Genomic DNA, 18,798 nt, shown 5'->3' with positions numbered 1-18,798 from the left:
GGAGTTTATGGATGTCTTTGTGGCAGTTAAGAATCCCTTGAATTAGATGCTATTTTACTTTCTATTAGTGAAAAAATGCTTCCCCACCTTTGGGAGAATAGCTGTTACTGTTTTGCAATTGGGTAATGGAGTTGAGTATGTTGTAGAGAATACATATATCATAAGATTGAAGAGAGTCTCATTTCATAATGAGAGAAACTTTAAAGACCTTGTTTTTTCTAGTCTGGAGAATGCCTTGAGGGATCTGACCTTTAGTCTGTTGATGCAGTAAATTATTGAGCATTTGCTAGGCAGTGAAGATTCATGCTTTGAGTATGAGCAGTCATTCAGTTTCTGATCCACCTAATTATGTCAGCACCCACTTATTATTATTCTTTCTGTTCACAAGTATTTTTGATCATGAGAGACCTGGCCAAGTCTTCTGTCCTCCAGATAGGTTCCCTGGGGCTGTTATTTTCGTATTTCTGTCAAAATAGTTTCACAAGCCCTTGCTGTCTTAAACATTCCTTTCTAAGTTTTTTAAAAAAATCCTTTTAATAATGTATTCCAGAATATTCCAGAATGAATGCAAGATTTATTGGTTGCAATTTGTGGAAGCTGCCTTCTCATGCTTCAAAATTTAGATTTATAGTCCTTAGCTGATTCCTCAAAGATGATCAGCAGTGAAGTTTACCCATCTTGGTGGTAGGTTGTTAATTCTTAGGCATAAAAGTGATTAGAAGATTGAATACCTTGATGGCCTCATAATCTCTACCCATCTTTACCTTTTCTAATGTTTTATGAAATTAAATCCCTTACCAAGAGAAAGAAACAAAAGTGCATTTGACAATATCCTGTTAACTCTTCATTGCTCCGAATTTAATTTGTTCCCCCTCATTAATGTTTTTGGGTAGCTGTAGCCTTATGTTATTTCTGCAGGTCCAGCTGAGGCATAGTTAGCCTGGATTTGTAATCCTTCCCAGTTTATATTAAACTGCTTTTCCCTGTGCAGTGACAGCTGTTTATTTAGGTACTTCTTTTCCTTGTTACAATTAGTATTGTTATCATGTGCTTTGATTTATCTTTAAGAGCTTTCCAACTCTCACAAACTATTAGTGTAACACATTGTGATTTATATTTGTATTAACAATTCTTGGTTGCTATGACTACTGTAGATTCTTCTGAGTTAAAAATCTTATATAACAAGTGTAGTCTAGAAGTTATTCTCCTGAGTCATAATACTATATAATGGCAATATGTCCCATTAGTACTAAGGAGGTATAGGGGTGGAAATTTATTTGAATGCTGATGTCTGAATTTTATTAATGATGTTTGATGATTTTCATAGTGCTTAGCTGATTTCCCTACCCTCTACCCCAGGGTGGAGGAGAGTTGGGTCCCAGGCTGTAGACAAACTACAAATTTGTTTGAAATTTGAATTATTTTCTATGAGAAGGTGGGGAGGGGATGATAGGAACTGACCAGAAATCCGCTTTTGACATTAGGTACTACTAAAGCATTTTAGAAAACCTCAAGCATTATACCATGAACTGGCAGACCTACCAGTCAAGTTCAGATACCCAGGTAATAATGGCCTTTCACAAAGCAACAAAGTACATGGCAGTTTGTCTCTTTTAAAGCCTTTCAGTATTTTTCAGCTTGAGGACCAAACTGATAGTTCTCTTAAGAGCCCTTCTTTGCTCCTCAAATCAACATGTTTTGAAAATGTCAGGAAATAGAGATGTAGATATACTTTGAAACTAGCAGATATTTTCCTTGTTACAACATTTCTCTTTTTCTCTAATTATGTTTATGATCAGTGTTAATGTTATTGCCATGGTGCAAATAATCATTTGTGTAGTATTTTCATACTCTGCAGAGGAATGGGCTTTCATTTTTGGTGTGGCTACATCATAGTATTGTGATATATTGAGCCCATTCACATAATGATCTGTATTTAAAAGTATCTAGTTTACTTTTTTATACAATTTAACGCTCATGAATGTGCATTTCTCAATAATCAATTGTACACTGTAATTGTAAATCAGAAATTCTGACAGCAAAAATATTTTAAAACATTCTTTTCAAAGAGGAAAGATAAAAATTGATATTGTGTCTAGCATTATTCATTAAAGTACTCTTATTCATCCTTTTGGGGAAACTAATAATGTTAGTCTCAAATAACTAATAACTTAAGCTCTTTTGCTTAAACCAGTCATTGATCTGCAGTCAGACCAGCAGTCATAATACTAATGAGTCTCTGGTACCAATATAGCTTAGAAGATAGTTTTTAACTAATGGATCTCTGGTATTAATATAGCTCAGAAGATGGTTTTGAACTAATATTCCAGGGTGATGCCAAGAGAAAAAAAAATGCATTTCTGGATATGTTGAATAACTTAGCACAATTTTATTTTGGTTAAAATTGTGCATTCTGAAGCTAACTGTCTAAAAGGAGTGAACAGTTCTGCTGCTGCTTCTGCTCATTGTGGAAAATAGTATTCACAATATAAGGTGATTAATTGGTGAAGGGATCAGAGTGAAAGTTTTATCCCACATTAATATACATTGTGGAAATGAAGATGTATTGAACATCTTGACATGGATAAGAGTGAATACATTTTTATTGTACAATGCTTTTTCTAAACATTTACATTTCTTCGATTACTGTATTCATGTATTCTGAAGAAGAAAATTTTCTTAATAGATTGGTGACAGGGTAGACCCTGAAGATACTAAGGAAACGCAGAGTGTAGTTAGCCATCTGTGTTCATGGTTTATTAAAATCTAAGTTAATGGTGCTGTACCATTGTCCAAAGAAAATGCCCTAAGTAGTCCTGCCCTCTTAGAGTTTGCTTGATTTATTTTGCTTTTGTACATTTAATAAAAACCATTTCAAATGTTCCCTTGTGTAGTTTATGGATAATGGTTGAATCTGTGTTAATTCAATTTCAGCAGCTAACTCGCTAACTCTGGCTTGAGTATGACCAGGACTCTAGATTGTCTCTGTCTCCCCTACCCTATTGTTTTGAGGGGGTATCCCACAGAAGATACTTTCCAAGAATGTTGGAAATTACATATTATTAAACTTAATTGGACAATTATATTTGAGTAGTACCATGTTTCTCTGTTATGGAATAATTGGTGTTTTCCTTACAATTGGTATTAAAGTAGTTTAGTCAAGCATTTTAAATGTGGAAGGCTTAACTGGCACTTGCAATGGAAATTGAGAAAAGCATACACTTTGAGAATTCAATTGATTATTAAAAGATTTGATAAATCCATGCCAATATTTTCCCTCCATTTTCATAAGTATTCATGAATAAACTGAATATTTATTTATATTGGGAGAAAGCTAATATAAGATTTGGTCATGTTAATTTCAGTGACTTCCTAAATTTTAATAGAATATTGTGCTTTTTAAATTATATTTTGTTGTAATAACATCATGAAGAAGGTATCAATCTATGATTACAGCCTGTACTTTAAAAAAAATAACTTTCTTGCTACAACTTTTGGTATTTATTTTGTTAGATAAGAAATCCCTTGTTTAAACATTCAGATACTAGTGGGATATGTGACTTTCTAATCTTTCTTAGTATTATAAAATCTTAAATTCTAGAAGCAATGCATATATAAAAGTATTAAAATATTGATTATATTAATGGTACATAGTGGTTCTCTGGTCTGAAGTTTTCAACAGCACTAGTACTTGTTTTAAAGTATTCCCTGGTGAAATTAAAGTAGTTCAGCAGCAGCAAGAAGAGTGTGAGACAAAATAAGATTTTTGGCAATTATGTAATTATTTAAAAATTGTTCTGATGTGAAATTTACTTGACCTTGTGTGTAAGTGCCTATGACCACTGGTTCACTTCTGTGATTACCAGTAGCCAAGAGAGCCATGCATCTACCTTATGTGACTCTGAAACCATTGATGTCTGTTAAAACAGGTGGCTTTGACTCATCGTGTAATTCTATCTATAGTCTAAATGACTGCTTTGAGTAGCTAGCTGCAACGTTGAATTTAAAGACAAAAAGACATGTTTAATGATATAAGTAAGATGAAGGAGAAAATTGAAGATTGTTAATATGTAGATAACTACTTTATAAATAAATGTGAAAGGAGGATTAAATTCGTTGTGTTGTTTCTAAGGTGAAAAAGTGAATGCTTTAAAAATAGAGCAGTTGTCTGAACCAGCGAATTTGTCGTTTCTGAAAATTTCCCAGCAAATGCAGGATAAACACCTATTGGGCATGATCCAGCACTAGGAGGGAGATGATTAGATAATTTGTAGGATTCCTTACAATTTTGTATGTCTATGAAGTAGAAAAAATAAGGGGAAAAATTTTGGGAGGAATAAAGGATGAAAGTCATTTAAATAACGTTTAAATGAAAGTCATTTAAATAAAGTCATTTAAATAACAAATTTTCATACTTGTTACTATGTTATATGTCACTCGGTAGTTACAAATAGTAAAATGAGGTAAAAGTGTGATAAATGCAGTCAAATGTTTTTCCATATACTTTTCCAGCATTATCCCCACATAAAATATACCAGAGCAACCAGTGCATTTCTAAAAAGGAAAGTATACAGCAGTTATTCTGTCTCCTATAAGAGATGAAAGAGACACAATGAAATTTGTCAATAAAAGCTTTAGGAATATCTGCACATACACATTTACAATCAAGGTGATAACAGTAGTATTTTCACTTCAATCAAGTTATGTTAGCTCTTAAATTTCAGACACGGTCATATATATACATATGCTGTTTAAATTTTTTTTTTTTTTATCTAGATACAGATCTTGATACTGAATCTCCTGATGATAGATGTGCAGCTAGTTTGTCCCGGAACTCATGAAGATAATTATATTGCTGAAAAAAGTAAAGATGTATTGAAACACATTGTAGAAAACTAGTTACTGGAGTAGTTACAATACTAGCAGGAATCAGGAATCAAAAATATTTGCTAAGAACAATTCTATATCCTTTCAGGTAAGGAAGTTTCATGGGGAAGTTTTATCTTTCAATAAAGCTACATATAGTGTGAAAACTATTGCTTTAAAAATCTCTAAAAATCAGAAGGTAGCATGAAATACAGATGAATGTTTTAAAATCTGATTTCTCCCTTTACTGGCAGGAACAAGTAAGATTAAAAATAGTACATGAAGGCATTCTTTTTGCTAATGTATTCCTCTGGGGCTAAGTAGGGAGGAGAAGATACCTTCTGTAGCAATTAACAATGGTATGTTCAAGAAAATATTTATTTATAGAAGTCCTAGTTTTCTGCTTTTTCGTGATGACACTCCCTTTGGAATAATTTTTATAGCAAATAATAAAAATAATTTTAACAGATAAGCCAAAAAAAAAAACTTTATTCAGAATTTTAATAGCTTCCTAGAGGATATTTTTACTTTGCTAGTCTCATTTCATCTCACTAGGGAGTTGAAATCGCATATTGCTAACTTAAATCGGCAGGGATGGGAAAAGCCTGTTTGCCACAGGATGCTGAGGTGATACGTCGACAGCCCATATTAATATGGGCTTAATTCTCTCCAAGATTAAAGGTGTAAAACATGCATATACATACATATGCACATGTGTTTGATCATGTATTTTGTTTAAAAGAGAGACCTGAGAACATCTCGAATTTGAAGCATCATTTGATCGTAACAGATAATATGGGCAGCTCTGTTTTCAGAACCTATGCAGTGAAGTGGGGTCCTGTATGGATTGGTTTTTGAAAGACCTTATTTGAGCACTGAGAATCAGGCTGCTCGGTGAAATTATCAGTTATAATAATTCATATTCATGACACTTGGTTAGACCTGAACCCTGGGCAGATGGACTCTGCAGCTCAAGGAGCTGTGTAAAGGCCAGGATCCTTTAGTGCCTGCTCCTGATTTAGTACTAAAGCTGAGGCTGGGTGCTTGGGAAAGGAGGGCAAGTTAGCTTTACAGAGCTACAGATAAAGTGAAATCTGCAGAATCTTTTCAGCAACATGATTAGTATATAACAATATCCTTGAGCATTGCTATGGCAGTATTTTTGAATGTTAAGGGAAAAGTAAATGTGGAAGATATCACCTTTGGTTATCCACAGCAAAGAGTAATTAGCATTGCTTTACATTTTTTGTGTTATAGTCATTCATCTTTATTAAGCATTTTGGTGATATAATTAGATCTTCATTAGATCTTTTTGGCTGAAAATCTACCCAGGAAACTACCAAGCTTATAGTAACCTTCTTATTTTTCTAAGTGAGAGCCGAATAGGCAAAAACTGAACACTGGTAGATCCTGGGAAGTTCAAACTACCTAGAGGAATTTGAATTAGGGGCCTTACTCATACAAGAGATCATCAGAGATGACCAGGGCAAATTATCGATTACTGAACACAGGCTTTTCATGCAATTAACCTTCCGAAGCCCTAAGGTGCCTTACTTCCTCCCTAGCTCAGAATGTCATATGTAAGTAATTTTCCATTTCTGTCTCAGAATCTCTTGTGCATTTGAGATCTTCTTTCCTGTGTGTGGGGTTCCCATGTGCACTAAATTTAATTTGATTTTCTCTTGTTAATCTGTCTTATGTTGATTTGATTATTCAACCAGCTGAAAACCAGCAGAGGGAAGGGGAAATTTTCCTCTTTCCCTGCAATGCTGAATTACGGTGTATTTGTAAGGGTCTGCTGCACACTTAATCACACCCACACAAGAACAGTCAACCTCCTTACCTTTATGGTCTGTATTGCTCCAGATCCTCTTAGGTCTCTCAGGCTGTCTATGGCTTGCTGTGGTGATACTGTGTCAGACAGATACAGTAGGAGACAAGCGGCTACTAACAGAACATGATAAAAAAAAATGCATATTATTAAATAATGATAGAGCATTTTATATTTAATTAGACTTATATTGGTACAGAAGACTGAGTTCGGTGTAATTGAAATGAATGAAAAGATGGAGGCCTTATGTGTTTTTGACAGTTAAATTATGATTTTAAATTGGTTAAATTAAAGTTTAGCAGTGGCTTCATTCCTTTTTTTTTGGTTTTTATGTAGCTTTAATGAGTTATAATTCACATACCACACTATTCATTTAAAGTATACAATTCAGTGGATTTTAGTGTATTCACAGATATGTGCAGCCATCACCAACCAGTCAATTGTGGAACATTTTCATCATCTCAAAAAACCCCTGCACCCTTTTGTTAAAATCCCCCTATGACCTCATTACCCCTGCCCTAAACAACCAATTATCTACTCTCTGTCTCTATAGATTTGCCTATTCTAGGCATTTAATATAAATGAAATCATATATGGTCTTTTGTGACATGCTTCTTTTGCTTAGCATAATGTGTTCATTTTCATACAAATTGTGGCACGTACCAGTACTTCATTCCTTTTTGTGGATGAATAATATACCATTGTATGGATAGACATTTTGTTCATCTAGTTGTCAACTGATGGGCATTTAGGTTGTTTCTATTTTTTTGCTATTATGAATAATGCTGCTATAAACATTCAAGTACAAGTTTTTGTGTGGAAATGTTTTCATTTCTTTTGGGTATACACTTAGGAGTGGAACTGCTGGGTCATATGGTAACTTTATGTTTAACTGTTTGAGGCAGTACTGCCAGACTATTTTCCAAAGCAACTGTACCATTTTACATACCTACTAGCAGTATATGAGGGATCCGATTTCTCCACATCCTCGCATATATTTTACATTTTTTGGAACACCCACACTAATGAGTGTTCAATAGTATCTTAATAGTATCTCATTTTCCTGATGACCAATGATGTCGAGCATCTTTTTCATGTGCTTGTTGGTCATTTATATATTTTGTTTGGAGAAATATATATTCAGATCATTTGTCCATTTAAAAAAATTGGGTTGTTTGTCTTTATTATTGAGCTATGAAAGTTCTTTATGTATCCTAGGTGTGAGTCCCTTATCAGATATATAGTTTGTAAGTATTTCCTGTTCTGTGAGTTGTCTTTGATTTTGATAGTGTTCTTTGAAACATAAAAGTTTTCAATTTCCGTACTGTCCAAAACAAAAAGGAATAACTGTTACTCTAATATGCCATTTCGTTAACTTCTTTTTTCCCTAACACATTTTTTAAAAGTTTAAAGTAAACATATGGTAATTAACATTGGTTTTCATACTTATGTTACCTGTGGATATTATTTAGAAGTTACTGTCAGTATCATAACACCTGCATAGGGAGAATATTAGAAAACAAAACAAAACACAAGAATACAGATGCTAAGATGTAAATTATTTTGTAGAACCCGCCAAAGCAATGCTGAAAACAACCCCCAGTCCCACCCAGTCTTCCTAGAGAATGCCAAATTTAGGGCATTAAGTAATCCTTCGGGGTTTAGCAGACTTTATTGTGTTTGGTTTCATTTTCATACAGTGAGCATATGGCCCAGAAACAGGAGTTTGCCTACTTTGAAATGAAAAAAAAAAAAAATACCGAATAATGAAAATATATTTCTTACCAAGACAAGATCTCCCAACTCCTCCATAACAGCTGAAAAAAAAGTACAGTTTTGAAATTTGCACATTTTCATTTCATCCCCACAATTACAACTACAGGCTTGTTCTTTCTGCCTCATAGTTTTAACTCTAATGCCTAGCATAGTGCCTTGCACACTGAGATGAAATCTCTGAACTCTTCTAAGGGTCAAGGGAGGCAGGGCCTTTTTAGTGACTTCTTTAAATTCTGGGATCCACATATGAGCAGTGGAACATATTACTGAAGAGGTAGGAGTCAGACTGTTTTACCAATGGCCACTTGGATTATTTTCCTCTGTCTGGACAAAATCTTAGTGGTTATGGAACAAGAGCTATTGGTATAATAACTTCATTTATCCAAAGAGTGCAGAGGTTGTGTATCAAAGAGTTTTAAAGCATAAGCTCTAGGGTCCCACCGCCTAGGTTGAATCCTGGATCTGTCATTTATTAGATGTATGAACCTAAGGAGTGATGTAGCTTCTCTAGGCCTCAGCCTTCTCGCCTATAAAATGGTAACAGCAATAGTACCTAGATCATAGTGAGGACCGAATGAGATAGCATTGAAAGGGCTTAGAATGCAGCTTGGCAAAGAGTAAGAAGTAAATGAATGTTAGTATTATGAAGATATTAGCAGTTCTGCATAACTGAATTTCTCATAAAAATTAAAATTAACCCTGAAAGCAACAAAACCATTTTAATCATTTTCGAAGATCCTAAAAAATGTGTTGCACACGTTCTAACTTTCTTAGAAGACGTGCTGAACCTAACTGGGTGCTGAGACTTAACTTGAACTGTAGTATATTGTAGATGAAGGTCTAGGTACATGTCTTGTGATAGGATGTGAGACAGAGGACCAAACAGGTGCTGACTGCTGGAGTGTTCGTGAACTTGCTTTCTATAGTGTCCCAGATGTAGGCCTGTTTCAGAGATGAGGATCTACCATGGAAAGGTAGAGAGAGGTAGAATACTGCAGTGGCTTTCTGAAAGATGAATACTACTTTAAAACTACTTTATACCTCTTGCTACTCTTTACTCTTATCTTCCCTCCTCTCTCTGATTCCCACTCATCCTTCAAAACCCACTTCAAATTTTATTCCCCAAAATGCCTTTGTGTCTCCACCTAAACCATTGCTGTCCTGTGCACTGCCCCTTACATATCCCGTGTGAATCTTATTGCACTTATGTGGTAGTGTAGTAAGCTGTGGGTTCCTTGAGGGTGGGGATTGCGCCTCACAGGGTGTGTTTTGTAATTCACTTTGGAACACAGTATGTGTTATAGGCTGAATTGTGTCCCCAAAAAGATATATTGAAGTCATAATCCCTAGTACTCTGAATGTGACCTCATTTCGAAATAAGGTCTTTGTGGATGTGATCAAGTTAAGGTGAGGTCACTAGGGTGGCCCTAACCCAATATGACTGGTGTCCGTATAGGAGGAAATACCATGTGAAGATACAAACACACAAGGAGGATCATGTAGTGACAGTCAGAGATTAGAGTGATGCAGTTGCAAGCTAAAGAATGCCAAGGATCTACTGCCACCACCAGAAGCTGGGGAGAGGCAAGGAAGTTTTCCGTCTAGAGTCTCAGAGGGAGTGTGGCCATGGTTTTGACTCTGAGCTTCTAGCTTACAGAATGGGAGAGAATAAATTTCTGTTGCTTTAGGCTATCTAGTTTGTGATACTTTGTTACAACAGCCCTAGAAAATGGTATATATAGTAGGCAAGCAGCGTTCACCGATTTTATAAAGGAATGAAAATGCCAGGGGAGAACTGTGAGATAGCACTGGTAGCCAACAAGAGTGAAAAACATTTACTCAAGAGCTGTCTAGCAATATGAACACTCAAAGATGGCAGAATGGATGAAAAATTGTCTTTGTCCAAACAGTAGTCACTGTAGGACACTTTTGAAAGGTGTAGGCTAATGAAAATTTTGTCATCAGATGCTATGTTTTATGTGAGCCTGAAGCATTTAACATATGCAAGCCCACCCACCCATCTTTCCAACCTGTTTGTATTCTGTTCAAACATCAGAGCATTCAGTACGCTAGAACCTGCTAGAGTAGAATTTGTTAAGCTTTACTAATCTGAGCTAGTTTGATGCCTGGAATCTTTTTAGGAGAGGCTGCTTTCAAAGATTTATTTGGAAAAAAAAGATCTCAGAATTGGTTTGGAAAATGGGTTAAAAAACTGGGAAATATTTTTCACTAGCTCCATCTAATTATCTAATGCTATTTTACTTAGATTTAGAAAATTTAGCATGGACAACTATTTAGTCTAAAATTTTGCTTTTACAATTAGTAATTGCTTACACTGAGAGATTATGCTTTTCTCTAGAGAAAGTTTGGAAACAATAGACTATAGGATTGCTTCTGTATCTTTATTCTCTACTCGGTAGGCTATACTTCTCTGTATATCAGAGTTGAGTTTGGCTACAAACAGTTTTGTGTCCTCAAAAACTCTTGTATTAGTTGTTTTGCCTTCAGAATGGTAACTATTGGCATGAGGGCCCTGAGCTCTAGGTGGAAGGAGAGAAGTTGGCTGGGCCAGCCCTGAGACTATACTGGATACTTGGTGGAGTCTGCATACTGTCTAGCTTAATGCAATGACTTCAGGGACCTTAGGGCTTTTGAGGTATCAAACTATTTAGTACTTTATCTTGTTCCAGAAAGGATTAGCAGCTTAGTAGAATACAAAAAGTGCAATTGGCACAGAGAAGGACTAGTTTGTTACCTGCGCTGGCTCACCTTCCTCTACTCTGTGTCTCACTTCCAGCTGAGCACCTCTGGTTCTCACCCACAGCACTACTTCTCATCTTCGCTACTGTCTCCTGCTGGTTGTCACTCTCTTCGTCCTTTCCCCAAGCCATTTTGTTCTTCTCTCATCATTTTTTTCTTAACCTCTTTTTATTTTGTTTTAAACTTTCATACCAGCAGTGTTTGTAAAATCATAGAAAAACAATAAGAGTCCTTCTTTCATTGTGATAGCAAATTCACATCATCAATTATAATTTTCAAGAATATTTTTAAGATTTCTTATTGCTTAGGGATGATTTCTTTGCTGCTAATTTTTTTAAAAATTGACTCTTTTGCTCTTGGGAGTGATTGAAAGGCTGACCAACAAGTAAGGTTAACGAGATGAATGACTCACCCTTTTTGAGAGAGGGTGTCTCAAAATGATAACTGAAAGTCTAAGACAAAATGAAAGAAAAAAAAGCCTGTAACCCTATTCTAAAAATTTGCAAATCTACTCGTTTATTGTCCTTATTCTTCAAAAGTTATAATAACAAATATCGGAGTACACACTCTATACCGGGCTAGTACTTTTTATCCTTTATCTCTTTTTGATCCTCGTGACAAATTACAAAGTAGGTAGTAACTGAAAAAGGATGCAGTAATTAAAAAAATCATTCTGACTGGGACATTTCTCATGTAATGCATGGAGAAAAGGAGAACCTACTGTATTAAGGTTTTTCGATTATTTTTAAGGCAGATTGCAAGCTCCTCCATTATTTCGCAGCAGCTGGCTATGTCAGGAGTCCCTCCATCTGGGATGGGATGATGATGCGTGACAATTCCATACTGCTGGTAGAGGTCCAGGAGGTTTGGGACTCTATATTTTGACAGTTCCCCTCTGGTGCAGAAAACAAATATGTCTTGTATACCATAGCTCTTTAGTTCTTCTGCCAATAGACCGAGATACAAAGACATACATGTACAAAACATTACAAATTTAAATATGGTCAAGAGTGAGAATATGGAGTTAAATTTCTTAAACTGAATAAATAACAAATGATAATCTATAAATTTGAAGTGCTTATTGATAAATCTAAAATGTATTGACTTGTCTTCAAACTAGGGTAAAAATCAAGTCACTTAGAAACATCTGAACTGAAAGGTGATTAAAATTAAATCTGACTTTATAATTCAAATGCTTTTTACTGAATTTTAACACGAGTCAGTTATATTGCTGTTCTTGAGAAATAATTTTACAATAAATGCTGCTTTAAAAGAAATTTAAAACCATATAATATTTCAAAACAAACTCTGAAGAAGGGATGATGACACTTTTTTTTCCTGTTTTTCTTCTTACAAAACCAACCATGTTTGCTATTTTCATCACTCTGTTTTTTTGCTTATCCTAAGCATTGTACGGAAAATCTCCAGCATGGTCACAGTGCCAGTGCTCTTGTATTCTCCCCTATATTCGTTACTGTACCACACCATCATGCATTTAATTTTGGGACTAGGTCTCTAGGAAATAAAACATTAACTGTATTAGAATTATGTAACTTAGACGCTTTCACTATAATGAATATGATCCAAGCAATAGTACCGTGGACCATTCTATACACTGGAACTTTCTCACGGCAATAGTTACTATAGAACATTTGGTTCATAATGAAAAACTAATTCTGGCTGACCTGAGCCTCCTCACCCTCCCTGCCTCCTAAATCCAACAACATTTAGTTATTTAAGTATAAAGTGCCTTTGATCATGAAGCTCTAGATTTGCACTTGAAATGCGGCTAGTCCAGATTGAGATTTTTTCTAAGTATAAAATACATATCTGATTTAAAAGATTAAGTACAAAAAAATCTATCTCATTCATAATTTGTTTTATAATCAAAGCCCATTGAAATGATACTTTTTAAGCAATGTTAGGTTAGATAAAAATATTGTTAAATTAATTTCACCTGTGTTTTACTTTTTTTAAATGTGGCAACTAGAAAATATAAAGTTACATATATGGCTTCTATTTGTGGCCCCCATTATATTTCTATTGGATGGTGCTACTCTAGATAATACTATCACATTTTTGTACTTCTAAAAGGATTTAACGTACTTAACCATTTTTAATGGTAGGTAATTTTCTCTTTGCCTTTGTACACACTAAATAATTTCCATTATACAGTGGTTTTCAAACTTCCTAGAAAGTACTCTTAGGAGGAACTACAGGAACAGCTGCAGGGAGATTGTAGGCCTCCTCCATCAAACATTGTCATTCGTTTTACATATTGGATTCCATTTAAGATTTCATTGGAAAAGAAAGGGTTTGCTAAAACACTGGAAAGCCCTTTTACAGAAGATACTAAATGAATAGGTCTTTCCAAAATGTGCAAGATTGGTACTTGAAGCAATGATTTACATTATATTTTGTGTATGACTTAAATATTTTCCAAATGAAAATTTCCTACCATGGTGGTTGTCTCAAAATCAGAAAATCTTTCCCAATTTTGCAAGGGTCAACTAATCTATTAGCCTCTTTAAGTCTTTTTTGGTAGGTAAGGAATAAATTAGAGAAAGTATATCAGCAAATTGATATCCTAAAACAACCAGAAAAAAATTTTAAGATTTAAAAAATCTATACTGATCAGAACCAAGCAAGATATATGTTTTTATTTTGATGTTTTATAAGGACATTGGCAGGACTATTAGCCTTGAAAGATTCCAGGCCAACTAGAATAAAATATTTTAAAAATTTAAAATTTTAGTATCATGCAATATGTAAATTCCGATTGGGATTATTAGACTTGAGGCTACAGTTGTATGAACATCCGTGGGCATGCAAAGATCGGACACCACTCCATCTTTCCCACCTACATGCTGGCTCTCTACATTTTCTATCCAGAAAATTTCTACTATCACAGTCAAGTCTGTAAAGAACAGCATGTTCCAAGATTTGTGCAGTGCAATGCCAGTTTTCTATTTACATACGTTTCTCTCTCCAACTTATACATTCTAAACTCGAATGCAATTTCTATATATAACTACGACAATTAGCTCTTCGCAAATACCTCTTCACTTATTAGATAAGTCTGTAATTTGAAATTTTATGAAATATCAAATATTTATTTGGTATACTGAGAAGAGACTACAGTTTGTTCTTTTTGACAAAGATGTTTTCAGTGTTATAAAAAAAAAAAAACTATTAATACAGTTGTTTACTATTATACCTACCTGTATCCTTTTGGATATTTCTTCTAATATCTTTGAATTTACAACCTATAAGTAGTAATAAGACAAGTGAAAAAGTCAGATCTGGGTTATACATAACAAGTATATTTAAACATATATATAGCTACTTTAGAAAGTCATCCCATATGATCATTTATATGTTCAAATTCCATTTTGAATATGAATTTCAATTTCTTAAATTCTTAGGAATATAAGCCAGGGATTCTATGTCCTTTCTGTAATAAGTGCTTAGCTATCGCCCTAAGCTTCACATTGTACCCCAGTGTATAAATTTTCATAAAACAGGTAAAATGGAAAGGTACAACTGTGAATGTGGATCCAGAAGGATTGAAGGGTAGATCTATGTTCCTTCGCCTATGGCCCCCATGAAGGCTTCCCAAAAGTGAGTTCCCCATGCAGATGGTCTGTGAAATTCTCCTATTGCTCAGTACAGAGAATGCTGATAACAAAACAAATCAAAACAAAAAACACAAAATGGTGTAATGTAGCAATAAGAAGCCAGCTGTAGTGGTACCTACCTGGAAGAGCACATAAACCAAGAAACTGAGAACAATTCACGCGTGACAGGGGTAGCCTGAAAAAAAAAAAAACTTTATCAAGCTCAGTTTGAATTTTTAAAAGTTACAAAAGTTATAAATGGAAATTCAATTTAACCAATGTGCATGCTTGCCACTGAATAAGGGTGTTTTAAAGTTTTAGTCACACAACAAAAATTTATAATTAAATATCGATGGTCACAAAAAGGCAATTTTTGAAACAGAGACTTATCATTTGTTTTGTTACAATTTAAGTTTTAAAAGTGGTAGGTTAATTTAAACTTACCATAATGATAACAAAGCCTAGATTGCCTACAACTAGTATAAAGTGTACTTAAGTTACTTATGGTATGTTACCTGAGATATTTTGTCTTAATAACCTTAGCAAATAAGCTGGAAAATGACCATCTGACAATTTCATCCTGAGCATTCATTCTATATTACTATTTTAAGATTTCTTTGTAGGACTTCCTTAAACAGATATAATTTTATATGATAAAAACCACCAGCTACCCATTCTTTGTTGTACTGGATTTTGGTAAAAATGAAATAATTTCAAGAAATCATAGTCCCACTTTGTAGTACTCAGGGACAATGAAGGCAGGGGCTCACTTTATTTGCAAGACAAGATGAGTTTAGGAAAACAGGAGGCAGCACACAAATACCACTTGAATTTGAAAATTAGATGAGTTTTGAATTTCAAAGTGGGGTTAGAAAGAGCAATGAAAGAAAATTGCTATTTGATGGCAGAACAAAAAACTTTAGGGACAACACTTACATTCTTTTTCTCTTCCTATAGTAGGGAACAGTGCTTTTTAAAAGAGAGAGTATTACATTTACAGGGATTAGAGAAAGCATTTGATTGTTGGTTATAGAGAATCTGGTATAACCATAAATCACTGCCAAGATTTAGAAGTCGATTTTATATAGAACCGTGTTTTTGTTATTGTATCTATGATAATGTGGCTTTAATCTTAAACAGTGTCTGCTGACAGATGCATTACAGTGGCACATAGTTCTAGGATTTGACTAAATGATAAATGATTAAATGTTTCATACTATGTACACTAGTCTTTTGTCATAAAAAAATAGGTAAGTGTTGGTACTAAATGGGAGATCATTCCAGTCTGATTTCAACTCCTTACTTCCTTGTTTCTGTTATGGTTTTCTCAATGTATAAAGAAGGACCCACAACCCTCCAAAAGCCTAATTCTGTCATGGACAGTAATCATGGAATTAGATAACCCTTAAAGATTATAATTATATAAACAGTGGAAGATAATTATAAAATATATTCAATATGTGGACTACATTCTACAAAGGTTATGATGTACACATCAAATATTTTAGCTCGTCATTGATCAGAAATGTTAACATACCATGATATCTGAATTGGAGTCTGTTCATCTTCAATAGGCTCTTCATCTGATGAGTCGAACTCACTTGTTTGCAATGAACTAGGCTTCAAAAGAAGTCAGTTATGTTAAATAACTGTAATGAATATTTATATATGATCTTAGTATGGTTAATCTTTGCTTAACACACACTGCATATTTGTAATTTATTCAATATGAAATATCAGAGAGATCAGCAATATCAATAATAAATTATTGCTATTTAACATCCTATATATAATTACAACATTATGTAGCGGAAAGAGAGTCGGATTGGGAATCAAGAAACCTGACTTTTGGTATTGGCTCTGTCACTTACTGTATAATCTTGGACAAGCAACAGTAGTTTATTCTGGATCTTAGTTTTCCACAACTATTAAGTGAGAAGATTAACTCATTTATTTGCAAACATTTCTTGGACATCTTCATTCGTCAAGTTCTAGAGAGCAAAGATCCATAAAATAAACTGCCTACCTCCGGTATAGCTGAAGACATAGATGTGCACACAGATTACCGGAGAAAGATGTAAATGCTAAAACGAAAGCATAATTATTGCACTTTAGAACACAAAAGGGAGTGGCTATTTAGGGAGCTGGAGGAAGCTTCACAGAGGAGCTGCATAACTGGGTTGTGAAGGATAAGCAGGAAGTTTTATGCAAATTAAGAACAAGTTAAGGCAAAAGGAGAAAAGACTTGTATATTTGGGAATTGTGATACAGCAGAGGAAATAAAGCTAGAGATGTAGTTTTACCTACCCCATTTCTCAAAAAATGACCCTCATACAGCCTAGTAGTTCAGTGCTGGGGGAGGGGAAGTATAAGTGTAATAATCTGTGACTCGCTGGATTAAAGAGATTGAGATGGACTTTGTGTGCTGACCTAAATAAGGAGTCATAATTCAATGCTGTAGGCATCGTGTCTACATGGAAGACTGCTAGTTTTATAGGGCCAATAAAAAAAACACACCTTTCTTCTACTTTCTACTTGGAACCAACTGAGAGATAAGAAACTTGAGAGGCGAATGGAGATCAACACATTAGTTTTATTATTGAGTATCAAAGAGTGGATATGGCTTTAAAGCTGCGGTCAGGTGAGCTTGTCATTTCTTCACTCCAGAATTGGATTCATCCATCTAGTCACTGGCAGCCAATGACAACCCAGGGCTCCAGGGTGGCAGAGAGCACTTCAGAAAGTACTCTCTGCAGAGAGAAGGGAAGAAAGGGTAGGGCTACTTGTGTTCAGCTTCTCTCAAACTTGAGGATCAGATTACTCACATATCCTCTTCTGAGGACAAGTGGAGAAGGAGGCCAGGAGGGAAGGACAGCTGATGTCCCTCCACTTGATAACATGGGGATAAGTAAGTGTAACCACCTAATGTCCTTTTTAGCTCTGAAGCTATATTCTATAATGGTCTTGTTTGTTATTACAAGATCCCATTTCGGAGCCAAATTAGAATATGGGTTTGAGTTGCTTTGGTTCTATCTGTATTATTATTATCTGCTCAACTCAAATGAAGGCCCTTCAATAATGTCAACCTTGTGAATCAGTCGGAACTTCAGTGCCTTGCATCTATTTCTTTCTTTCTCTTCAAAGCAGTTTTAATGATTCGAGATGTTCAATTCGTGTGGCCAACTTACTCAGGCTCTCCTAGCCAAGTTTACAAATCCTAACATAGTTTGTTTGACATTTCCGCTCTCCCAGGCGCAGGGATTCTGAACCCCCGGGAAAAGCACGCAGTGCCAGGTGGCCTTGGGGGACGGTGATAATGGTGATAACACCCACAAGCGGGGGTTGGCAATCATCTTTCATGAAATTTTCCTCATCTCCGGTGAGGACTACTCCCCAGGGGGCACAGGGTAGCCTTGGACATTCTTTGGGGCTGCAGTATCAGGCAGACTGGTACACAGAGACACGTAAGCTCTAGAAACCCCAGTTTCTTTGGTAAAAAGAGGCTCAGCCCTTTTCGGCAGGGCTGCCGTGAGGCTAAGGCCAACCTGCAGGCGACAGGCCACAACAGGCGCACAGCGAATGTCCGTCTTTCCTTGGCTCGCCACTGACCCTGTTCTTTCTCGGTCATCGCTCTCGCCTTCCCGCGAAGTGCCACCTCCCTTACCCAAGACGGTTGCTGCGTTGAGTTATTCTGCGACCAAGCCTAGGCTGTCCTCGGGCCCAAGAACTGGCCTCGGGACCGTTCCCATCCCTGCAGCTTCGCTCCTCCAAGCTTCGACCCAACTCACCGGCTTCATCGCAGGATGCCCCACGTCCTGACCGCCACCGCCTCCCTAGGGCAGCACCGGCGTCTCGCAGCCCCGAGCGGAACCCGTCCCTCTGCTCAGGTCATTGGTACATCCTTCTGTGAGGTGGGGCGTGGTGTCTCCTAGGAGCCAATCACACTAT

The 18,798-nt window shown here is 35.7% G+C and overlaps 1 protein-coding gene across 3 annotated transcripts; it reads right to left on the bottom strand.

Moving 5' to 3' along the window:
• Positions 1-62: 62 nt before the first annotated feature.
• On the bottom strand, positions 63-18,744 carry CDKN3 (cyclin dependent kinase inhibitor 3). 3 transcript variants are annotated; one of them, XM_016132817.2, is made up of 8 exons: positions 18,639-18,744; positions 16,388-16,470; positions 14,991-15,046; positions 14,455-14,499; positions 11,955-12,177; positions 8,483-8,514; positions 6,710-6,810; positions 63-4,855 (listed from the first exon to the last, which is right to left on the bottom strand). In XM_016132817.2, exons 1-8 carry the CDS (start codon positions 18,645-18,647, stop codon positions 4,769-4,771), a joined length of 636 nt encoding a protein of 211 aa, XP_015988303.1. In that variant the 5' UTR covers positions 18,648-18,744; the 3' UTR covers positions 63-4,768. The 3 variants fall into 3 exon arrangements, with proteins under 3 accessions (XP_015988303.1, XP_015988302.1, XP_015988300.1); XM_016132816.2 differs by having other exon boundaries at positions 4,614-4,855; positions 6,710-6,813; XM_016132814.2 differs by lacking the exon at positions 18,639-18,744 and adding an exon at positions 16,877-16,912 and having other exon boundaries at positions 4,614-4,855; positions 6,710-6,813.
• Between the last annotated feature and the right edge of the window lie 54 nt (positions 18,745-18,798).

This window comes from Rousettus aegyptiacus, unplaced genomic scaffold (genome assembly GCF_014176215.1).
Source record: "Rousettus aegyptiacus isolate mRouAeg1 unplaced genomic scaffold, mRouAeg1.p scaffold_m13_p_3, whole genome shotgun sequence".
Classification (NCBI taxonomy): domain Eukaryota; kingdom Metazoa; phylum Chordata; class Mammalia; order Chiroptera; family Pteropodidae; genus Rousettus; species Rousettus aegyptiacus.
The sequence above is the reverse complement of the archived record's forward strand: the minus strand, read 5'-3'. Positions and strand labels throughout refer to the sequence as shown.

Bases quoted from the DNA above. Each gene is read 5' to 3' on its own strand.
- CDKN3 (XM_016132814.2), bottom strand. From the start codon at position 16,897: ATGTCTTCAGCTATACCGGAG. The intron at 14,500-14,990 runs GTAGGTACCACT...TACTACTTATAG, and splicing joins TGGTTTATGTGCTCTTCCAG to GTTGTAAATTCAAAGATATT. The intron at 4,856-6,709 runs GTAAGGAGGTTG...TACTTTTTTCAG, and splicing joins GAGCAATACAGACCATAAAG to CAATATAATTATCTTCATGA.